Raw genomic sequence first — 11,616 nt, 5'->3', positions numbered from 1 at the left:
TTCCTGGTCTGTACATTTCTAGGAGATGTATTACTGTTTCATGCAATTGGTAACCTGATTCAGACCCTGTTCTAACCCTTCAGTATAACTAAATTAGTGCTAGATTAGTAGGGAATTTTAGACTGATGAATATCTAGTTGGGACAGCTATGCAGTGCAGTGGATAGAGCTTTGGACTTGGAGTTGAGGAGACTCGTTTTCCTGAATTCGTACTTGTCCTCAGCCACTTAAGCTGTGGGACCCTGGACAAGTCACTTAATTCTGTATCCTCAGTTCTTCCTCTGTAAAATGATCGGAAGAAAGAAATGATAAACCACTCCAGTATTTCTTCCAAGATAATTAATCCCCAAATGGGGTCACATGATAACAAAAAATAGAGCCATTACAGTTTAGTGTTTATATACAATATATATATATATATATATATATATATATATATATATATATATATTGCATGACAGCAGGGACTGTGTTTTATTTAAATTTTTTATCTCCTCCAGGACCTTTCATAGTCTCTGTACACAATCTATCAATAAATAGCCTGTGTGCAGTCTATTATAACCTATACTATAGTCTATAAAATGTCTAGAGTCTATCTGATAGACTCTCTAAGTAAATATAAATAAATGGTAGCTTAATTGAATCTTGTGACTGAAACTCTACTGTGCTTGTAGTAATTATTCTATATACAGAGTCTCGGTGGGAAAGACATTTGAAGGTTTGATTTTGGATTGTTTCATGGCTCAGGAGAAGAATCGTATTTTCTTAGTGGAAGAATAATTTCAATAAGAAAAAAGTACAATCAGAGAGAGTCTCCTAGGTTAAAGCTACTGTCCAGGAACTCAAGAACCGCTCAAATTCAGGGTCCCCCCCCCTGTCTTTTTCAGAGGGGGAGGAGCCTAAGGATTAGAAAGACATTCAGGTGCCTATCAATGACTGCTCTTCTGTGACAGCCGAACCCGGAGAACAACCGCTCTGCTAATCAATTCTAAGCTCACGGTAGAGCACAAAGACTAGGCTACAGGATGGAAACTCAGGCTCGGCGTTTCTGGGAGCAGCGCTTTCAGGGACCGCATGTAAGTGAGCCTGTGATTTGCTTTTGTTTCTGAAACTGAAGTAGGAAAAAAAGGTGACTCTATAGAGAGGAAGAGGCAAGCTTTTGTTTTAAATCTGCCATCTTCTTCAAGAGTTTCTGTTACTGCTAAAATGGGTGAAAGGGTAGGCATTCTACATGTTCTTTACTAAACTACTGTGCTGAATCTAATGGTCACTTAGTATGCCTAGAATGAGACCTTAAAATGAACTCTTTCCTGTTTCCTAGCCATCCTGGTAGAAAAGAATTTTAAGTACAATATGCAATTTGACTTAATTTTTGTTTAGCCTCTTCCTTCCTACAATAGAAGCTAAAGAAATAGTGTTTGTTTCCAGATGGTGGAATGTTTGTCGGAGCTTCTTTTCTTATTTTTTTTCTTGGCTTTCCCCCTCTGCTGTGTTTATGATATTTAATCTTATCAGATTTGTTTTTTAAAATTCCTAATATTGCAGTTCCTTTTAATACCACCCCCACCTGCAATCAGAATCTTTATCAAATCAGAGAAAACTCCTAGCTTAATGTTAACTGATAGAAGCCACTAGAAGCAAAGCAGTTCTATTGGTAAATGTATTATTATCTAGTAAACTATTCTTTTGGAAGGTAAATGAACTACATACCTAGTGTGTTTTAGGAATGAGGAATATGAGTTCCTATAGAATTGCATGCGATAGCAACTGTTGATGAATGGCATGTAGATGATGTTCAGTGTTCAGTGCGATCAGATCTTTCTTTCAGGTAGTTATTCTAACATTTGTCTACTTTTAATCGCTTCATATCATGGAAGTTCAGGTATTACCATTTATCTTCTTTGATGACATTTTTGTTTTTTATGTCATAGCAACACTAGCATTTAAAATTTTCAACTTCAGTAAAGGATTCTGAGCTCATGACTCCACCGACTCCAAATAGTATCCCTTCCCCACCTTTCAAAACTTTTCATAGCCACACCCTATGCTAATTAGCTGTCTTCTGTGTTTCATTTTTCCTCAACAAAAAACCCTTTTAAAAGTTAAGCTTTAGGGGTGGCTAGGTGGTGCAGTGGATAGAGCATTGGCCCTGGAGTCAGGAGGACCTGGATTCAAATCCACACTCAGACACTTAATAATTACCTAGCTGTGTGGCATCTGTCCTGCAAAAACCTAAAAAATCCCCCCAAATTAAGCTCTTTCCTACCTCTGTGTCTTGGATCATATTTGTTCCCTTTTCTTAGAATTCCCTTTTTATACCTGTCTGAATTCTACTGATAATTTAAAATCTATTCAAGCTTCACTTTCTTCATAAAATGTTGCTGATTTCATGCTACATTGTTATTTGAATTCCTAAAGGACATATAATCAGTAGCAAACTATTCAACATTAAATTAAATTCCAACTTGTTATATATATTGTCCAATGTGTTTTTCTTATCCCTTCAACTAATCCAATCAATTAATTAATCATTTAAACTAATCAAATAATTCCTCAGCATTTATTAAGTGCATTACTATAGGGCAGGCACTGTGTTAGTCACTGGAGATATCAAGTTTAAAAATGTAACAGTCTCTACTTTCAAAAAGTTTGCATGCCAATGTAAAGAGACAGATGATCTTTCCCAACACTTAGCACATCATGAGTATATTATGGAGGCAGTTAAATAGCCATGGAAAGAGTGCTGGACCTGAATTTAGGAAGACTTCTGACCCCTTGATAGCTATACTTCCCTGGGCAAGTCACTTCTCTTTTCTGTGCCTCAGTTTCCTCATCTGTATCTCCCTAGATTTTGTGAAGGTAAAAATGAGAAGTTATTTGTAAAACCTTTTGCAAACCTTAAAGTACTACATAAATGCTAGCTAATTTTATTATTTATTGATTAACTGAATTGGTTACAGCAGAGACAACTAATTATCCTAATGATTTTTAACTTCAAAAGGGCAACTTACTACAATCATAACTATGGCAGACATCTTCCATATGTTTAGTTCTATTGTAAATTCTTAAGCCTGCTTAATGAGAATTTCTTCAGAAAAATACTCTTTGCAGAGTAAGAACAGTATGAAATGGGGCCAGGCAACCAAATACATTTGGTTCATTGGAAATACTGCTCCAATGCTTTCTTACTGTTTTTCAGACAGTCACACCTTTAACTAGAATCAGATACCATGTTTCCCAGAAAATAAGCAGATTTAGTATGACCTTTTGCAATATGTTCATAATATAGATTCATACTATAAGTCCTACACCCAAAATAAGCCCTAGATTGTCAGCCAGATGGGTATATTGAATTATAAAATAATAACATTGCTATATAATTAAATATAAATAAATAATATTGTTGACATTAATATTTAAAATAAGGCAAATGGATGAACTTGAAGCTTATTGCTGAATGACCAATTGGAGTATAAACAAAGCACACAAACAACATGCGCACTTGATGAATGGAAAGAAAGCCCTGTCTCTAATCATCACTACAGGCAAGAAAAATAAGATTGCATATGTCTCAGACATTTATGTTCTTGAAACCAAAAAAAAAAGCCTAGTGCTCACAAGCAATTAATTATAAAAGGAAGTGGTCAATTTAATGCCACCACTTACTTTATGAAGTGGCCAAAGAGATCTGCTAGTCTGGGATTCAGTCAGCATTTACTGTGCTAAAGACATGAAGGACTTCCTTGCAAAGAGAATAGATCAAATAATGATTCCTGCAGAAATGACCGCTTGTTTCCAGACATCCCCAGAAAATAATCCATAGTAAGTCTTTTAGGACAAAAGTTAATTAAGACCCAGTTTTAGTTTTGGAAAATATGGTATTACCAAATAAGCAAGAGTTATTGACTAAATAAACTCAAAGGAAAATTCCTTTGAAAACAAACACATAAACAAAAAATGACCAGTTGACTGCTACTGCTTTCTCTCATGGAACTATACATACATATATATGTATATACAAATATATATATATATATATGTGTATTATATATAATTATTTTAGATAAATAAATCATCATAATCCTAATTCAGGTTAATTGAATGATCAGTTAAGTACATTAAAAGTCACAGTTATATAATATAAAACAATGTATTGTTAAAATTGTGTAACTCAAGTAAGGCTAACAATCAAGGCATTTTAAAGTAGAATCCCTAGTGGACTTGCCTTGATAATAATTTGTTATACAATTAGAAACCTAGGTAAAGACTATTCTAAAATCAAGTCTTTTAAAATTACCTAAATGCTTTACCTGAAATTTTGTTGATACTACTATGTTGATCCAAAAATATGGTTCCTTTTTTTCTTTTAAAAAGTTAATTAAGGAGGATGATACCACCTTTAGATGAATGTCATCTAGTGCTCATAGTGGCTGATGAACTTTTCTAACTCCAGGGACTGAAGGTGACTATGAGAATGATCCTTGATTGCTGCTATTTTTCTAACAATTTTTTTTAACTTGGATGATTTGTTGTACTTCTGGAAATTCTGCAATTTTAAATGGTTTTATAATTATTTTCAAACCTTATAAGATATCCTTTAGGAGGATAATATCATCTAAATTTAAAACACATTCTAATGCTATATGCATGTTATTCTAACAATAAGAATCTATTACTGATCCACTGGACCTAGGGCACTGTAGCTTCTCTCTCTCCAATGAGTCCACTTAAGATTAAGTCTTTGGGGAGACTGATGTCTAATGAGATTTTTCTTATGTTCTTTGCCTCATTGAAATCCTACCTCAACATTCATGGAGGAGGAAAAAAAATTAAGTTCATGCTGAGGTTCCAGCTCATGGGATTGGAAGGCTACTCAAAGTGCAATGGACCATTGAATTATAAAATAGTAATATTAGTATATAATTAAATATTAATATATTAATAAATGTAAATAAAAATAAACATACATAAAAATAGATAGAGAGATAGATAGATAAATAAATAAGCACTAAACCTAATACATACACAAGCACACACTGATAGAAAGACTGGATTCTGTAACTTTTAACTTCTGAGTGCTCACTGACAAATTTAAATAAGTATCTATGTTAACAATAGTTATATTTTTCTAGAAGGTCAACTAGGTGGTACAGTGGATAGAGCACTGGCCTTGGAGTCAAGAGGACAGGAGTTCAAATCCAGTCTCAGAAACTTGACACTAGCAGTGTGACTTTGAGCAAGTTACTTAACCCTAATATAGCACAATCTCCAGTCATCTGGTTCATATCTGATGGATGGATCCAGATGACTCTGGAGGAGAAAGCAAGGCTGGTAACTTAGCACAGCATCCCTGAGACTCAAATTCAATTTAGGTTCTTGCCATGGCATCACCTCCACATCATGGTCTTCTCTGAGAATGGACAAACATCAACATCTAGGAGATTGGAACATAAATATCAAAACATGAATCAGTTTGTGGAATATTTAAATACATAAATAAAATATAAATACTATAATATTGTACTTTTTCTAAGCAGTCCCCTTCAATTTTATGTCTTTTAGCTACTCAGAGTATATCCTGAGCTCCTCTTGTCAAGTGGTGATCTTTGTGAATACAGAAATGTCTTTTTTTTTGGTTTGTTCATTTTATATTATTACAATAATCTTGTTGTAAGAGTAAACATAAACCCCCCTTCTCCTTAAAAAAGATGAGAAACCTCAAGAATAGTGAGAGAGAAAAAAATGTACTTCAGCCTGTGTTCAGATTCCAATGGCTCTGTCTCTGGGATGAATTGACTTCCTTATCATGAGTCCACCAAAGAAGATGCTTCAATATTTTTTCCAAAGTTGCTATTACTAGTTGTATTTCCCTCCAGTCTATTCCTTCCCACTTTCATTTATTCTGTTCTCTCTCTCTCTCCTTTCACCCGGTCCCTGTTTAGAAACTTATGAGAGGCTCAACTCCAAGCTCACCTCCTTGATTCCCTACCCTGCCTTTAGCTATCATTTGGAAATAGTTGCTATGTAACTGAAGTGGGAAAATGGCAGCCAAGACCTTCCCTGTCCCTCTAGCAAGAGGCCTGAAGGATATGTACATGCTTGATATCCAGGAAGAAAAATAGAAGCTAGGGGTAGTCCACTTCCTTTCAAAAATTTTCCCCTTTGTTGTTGTTGTTCATCCTTCATTTTTGAAGATGATCACTGACACTTCTTCCCTTCCTCCCTTTTGCCATGTGGGGTCATTCTCTCTACATGAGATGTCGTATTCTTAAATGTAGGTATATTCAAAGGAACGTAATTTCTGGTGGCTTAAATTTTGTTAGATATCTTGTGATTTGGAGGATATACATATTTATTATGTATATATATAAATAATTATTTTTATATATGATTTATATAAATATATGTACATATATTTATATATATATTATTATTTTCTAGAAGATGACACAAATTAATCTTTGTCTTGTGCAATTTTCATTTATGATTTCTTGAAGTACAGATCTGAAAAAGCAGACTTTTTAAAAGCCCATTGTTGGGAGCAGCTAAATGGCACAGTGAATAGAGAACTGGCCCTGGAGTCAGGAGGTCCTAAGTTCAAATCAGACCTCAGACACTTAGTAATTGCCTAGCTGTATGACCTTGGGCAAATCACTTAACCTTGCCTTAACTAAATAAAATAAAAAAAATGAAGTCCATTGTTATTCAAATAGAGCTACTTGACTAATGCCTTTAAACCCAAATCACTCTGGCTTTCATTGAATGGTTGATAATATGCTCTAATCCAAACCTTTGTAGTTCATTATGTGGGTTTTAATCTATTGAATATAATTATCTAGTTTTGGAAAGCTCTAATTTTTTCAGTGAAATATAAACCAAGTTTCTCCTGTGGAGGAAAGAGTTGCAAGAGGTGTAAAGAGAGATAAAAAGATTTTTAAATAGACACTGTGGGGGCAGTTAGGTGGCCCAGTGGATGGAGCACTTACCCTAGAGTCAGAGGACCTGAGTTCAAATTTGACCTCAGACACCAATAATTACCTGGCTGTGTGACCTGGGGCAAGTCATTTAACCCCATTGCCTTGCCAAAAAAAAAAAAAGACACTGCAGTGTTAGAGAGACAATTAGAGAGGTATAAAAGACTTGCCTTGCTGTGGTGAGGGCTCAGTTGAGATTATGTAACATAAATTGGTTGTAGCATAGTCTTTATTATTTTTTCAAATTTTGCTCAGCATTATGTGACTAGAAATAGATGGTCAGAGTAAAATAGAGCTGATGCTGGACAGGACATGATCTGAGATAGGATAACAGGGCAAAGGTCTCAAGAGAAGAAAACAGTATAGAACTGAACTGGATCACCAGTGGGAAGAAGGAAGGAGAGTATAGTCAGTGTAGGGGTGATGGCCTGGGAAAGAATTAAAGGTTTAAATGACTTGAAGTCACGGTGGAAATGAAGAACAGGATTTGGGGAATTTCAGAGTTCTTGAACATGGAATTAGGGCATTTGTGGGTAATGTCAAAATCAGAGTGGAGGAGAAAGTCATGGGAAATGAATAAGGTGAGGAACTGGGAGCTAAGAGTGCTTGAGGAAATATCATTGACCATGGTGAAGAACAAGAGTTGGAAAAGAGAAACTGAGCTAAGCACTGAATTCATTAAGGAAAGAAGGAGCATATCCTGGAGATCAGTAGATAACAGATACTAGAATTATGATTGGATGTAGTTGTAGGTTATGTGAGCCTCAAAGGAGGAGAGGTTACTGAATAATGGTGGTAGAGGAAGAGTCACAGAACCTAGAGTTATATGGCAAACATAGTATTTTGTTTTGTTTTGTTTTTATGGGTTCAAGTTCTATTTTTCTTTTTTTTGTTGTTTCAAAAGTTCATCTATTTTATTTTTTTAACATTCATCCATATGCATATGTATATTTTTAAATTACAGAATTTCCTTCCACCCTCCCTTCTCACCCTCCATCCCCTCAGTGGTGAACAATCAGGTTAACATTGTACATACATATTTTTGATAAACATGTTTACAGATTAGTCATTTTCAGGATGAGGAATTAGAATTAAGGGAAACAGGGGTGGCTAGGTGGTGCAGTGGATAAAGCCCTGGAGTCAGGAGTACCTGGGTTCAAATCCAGTATCAGACACTTAATAATTACCTAGCTGTGTGGCCTTGGGCAAGCCACTTAACCCCATTTGCCTTGCAAAAACCTAAAAAAATAAAATAGAATTAAGGGAAAGTGATAAGAGGTAATTTTTATAAAGTGTTCATCAGATTCTGAAGGGTTGTTTTTTGTTTTTGTTTTTGTTTGGTTTTCTTCCTCTAGATAGGGATGACATTGTCCATAGCTGGTCTAATATGGTTATCCTAGCTCTCTAATCTGCTAAGAGGAGCTGCTTCCATTTAGGCTGAATATCTCACATTGTTGTTAATATGTACATTGTTCTCTTGGTTCTGCTCCCTTTGTTCAGCATCAAATCTCATAAGCCATTCCAATGCTTCTCTAGATCTGACCATTTATGGTTTCTTGTAGAACAATAGTATTCCATAGTATCATAACTTGTTTAGCCATTCCCTAATTGATGGGCATCCCCTCAATTTCCAATTCTTTGCCACTACAAAAAGAACTGTTGTGAATATTTTGGAACATGTGGGACTTTTCCCATTTTTTTATGATTTCTTTTGGATATAGACCTAGAATTGGAATTGCTGGGTCAAAGGGAATGAACATTTTTATTGCTTTTTGGGCATAGTTCCATATTGCTCTCCAGAATGGTTGGATCTGATCACAACTCCACCAGCAATGCATCCCAATCCTCCCACAACCTCTCCAACACTGAGAGTCATTTTCCCTTTTTCTCATCTTAACCAATCTGATGGGTGAGGGGTGATACCTCATAGCTGTTTTAATTTGCATTTCTCTAATCAATAATGATTTGGAACATTTTTTCATATGATTTTATATATTGCTTTAATTTCTTCTTTTGAAAACTGTGTATTCATATCCTTTGACCATTTATTAATTGGGAATGACTTGTAACCTTATAAATTTGATGCAATTCTCTATATATTTTAGAAATGATACCTTTATCATAATTCCTAGTTGTGAAGATTATTTCCCCAGCTTTCTGTTTTCCTTCTAATTCTGGCAGTATTGATTTTATTAGTGTAAAACCTTTTTAATTTAATATAGTCAAAAACATTCATTTTATAATGATTTTGTTTATAATGTATTCTAATTCTTCTTTGGTCATAAATTTGTCTTCTTTCCATTAATTTGATAGAGTATTTCTTGGTCTATTAATTTATTTATGGTGTTGACCTTTATGTCTAAATCCTGTACCCATTTTGACCTTATTTTGGCAGTTAGGATATGAGATATGGGTCTATGCCTAGTTTTTGCTATATTATTTCTGTTTTCCCAACAATTTTTTTTCTTTGTTTTTTTTTTTTAGGTTTTTGCAAGGCAATGGGATTAAGTGACTTGCCCAAGGCCACACAACTAGGCAATTATTAAGTGTCTGAGGCCAGATTTGAACTCAGGAACTCCTGACTCCATCTCTATACACTGTGCTACCTAGCCACCCTATTTCCCAACAAATTTTGTCAAATAGTGAGTTTCTTATCCCAGAAACTGATGTCTTTGGGTTTGTCAAACTGTAGATTGTTGTAGTCATTTACTTTGGACTCTTTGGAACCTATCCTAATCAATTGATCCATTACTCTATTTTTTAACCGGTACCAAGCAGTTTTGATGACTGTCATTTTATAGTATAGTTTTAGATCTGGTAGAGCTAGGCCACCTTCCTTTACATTTTTTTCATCAGTTTCCTTGTTATTCTTGACCTTTTGTCCTATCAGATGAATTTTGTTACTAATTTTTCTAGCTTGGTAAAATAGTTATTTGGTAGTTTAATTGGTATGGCACTGAATAATTAATTTAATTTGGGTAGGATTGTCATTTTTATTATATTAGCTCAACCTAACATGAACATTTGACATTTTTCCAATTATTTAGGTCTGACTCTATTTGAGTGAAAAGTGCTTTATGATTGTGTTCATACAGTTTCTGGGTTGTCTTGGGAAGTAGATTCCTAAGTATTTAATGTTGTCAATAGTTACTTTAAATGGAATTTCTCTTTCTATCTCTTGCTTTTGGCCTCTGTTGTTCATATATAGAAATACAGAAGATTTATGTGGGTTTATTTTATATACTGCTACTTTACTGAATTTGTTAATTGTTTCAAGGAGTTTTTTAGATGATTTTATAGTGTTTTGTAAATATACCTTCATATCATCTGCAATGAGAGCTTTGCTTCCTTATTGCCAATTCTGATTCCTTCAATTTTTTTTCTTCTTTAATTGCTATAGGTCGCATTTTTAATACTATATTGAATAGTAATGGTGATAATGGGCATCCTTCAACCCTGATTTTACTGGAAATGCTCCAAGTTTATTTCCATTACATATAATATTTGTTGATAATTCTAGATAGATACTATTTATTATTTTAAGGAAAACTCCATTCATTCCTAACTTTCTAGTGTTTTTAATAGGAATGGATGTTATATTTTATCAAAGGCTTTTTCAACATCTATTGAGATAACTATATAATTTCTATACATTTTGCTATTGATATATTCAACTATGTTGAGTGTTTTCCTAATATTGAACCATCCCTGCCTACCTGGTAAAAATCCTACCTGATCATGGTAGATTATCCTAGTATTAACTTGTTATAGTCTCATTGCTAAAATTTTATTTAAGATTTTTGCTTCAATATTCATTAGGGAGATTGGTCTATAATTTTCTTTGTTTTGGTTCTTCTGGTTTAGCTATCAGCACCATATTGGTGTCATAAAAGGAATTTGGAAGAACGTCTTCTCCTATTTTTCTAAGTAGTTTATGTAGAATAGGAATTAATTGTTCCTTAAATATTTGGTAGAATTCCTTGTAAATCCATCTGGACTGGGAGACTTTTTCTTAGGGAGTATATGGATGGTTTCTTCAATTTCTTTTTCTGAAATTGGGTTATTTAATTATTTTATATATCCTCTTCTGTTAATCTGGGCAGTTTGTATTTTTGTAAATATTCATCCATTTCACTCAGGTTATTAAATTAATTGGCATACAGTTTGGCAAAGTAGCTCCAAATTATCTTTCTAATTTCCTCATCATTGGTGGCTAGTTCACCCTTTTTGTTTTTCATACTGATAATTTGGTTATCTTCTTTGTTTTAAAAATAAAATTAATTGAAGTTTTGTCTATTTTATTGACTTTTTCATAAAACCAACTCTTAATTTTATTATGAGATCAATGGTTTTCTTGCTTCCAATTTTATTAATCTCTCCCATGGTTTTCAGAATTTCTAGTTTGGTATTTAATTAGGGGATCTTTAATTTGTTCCTTTTCCTAGCTTTTTAGCTACATGTCCAATTCATTGATCTCTTCTTTCTCTATTTTATTCATATAGGCATTTAAAGATATAAAGTTTCCCCTCAAAACTGCCTTGGCTGCATCCCATAAATTTTGGTATGATGGCTCATTAGTATCATTTTCTTGGATATAATTATTGATTTTTCTATAATTTACTGTTTGAGCCACCCATTATTTA

General features: G+C 33.9%; 1 protein-coding gene across 1 annotated transcript in view; it reads left to right on the top strand.

The window, feature by feature from the left end:
• Positions 1-929: 929 nt before the first annotated feature.
• Positions 930-11,616, top strand: part of GNE (glucosamine (UDP-N-acetyl)-2-epimerase/N-acetylmannosamine kinase) — a 98,977-nt gene continuing 88,290 nt past the window's right edge. The window contains exon 1 of the mRNA XM_074203738.1: positions 930-1,075. Coding sequence (XP_074059839.1) covers positions 1,025-1,075 — 51 coding nt within the window. The 5' untranslated portion in view covers positions 930-1,024. The remainder of the gene's footprint in view (positions 1,076-11,616) is intronic.

This window comes from Macrotis lagotis, chromosome X (genome assembly GCF_037893015.1).
Source record: "Macrotis lagotis isolate mMagLag1 chromosome X, bilby.v1.9.chrom.fasta, whole genome shotgun sequence".
NCBI lineage: Eukaryota > Metazoa > Chordata > Mammalia > Peramelemorphia > Peramelidae > Macrotis > Macrotis lagotis.
Note: the sequence above shows the minus strand (reverse complement) of the source record. Positions and strands in the feature narration are given on the sequence as shown.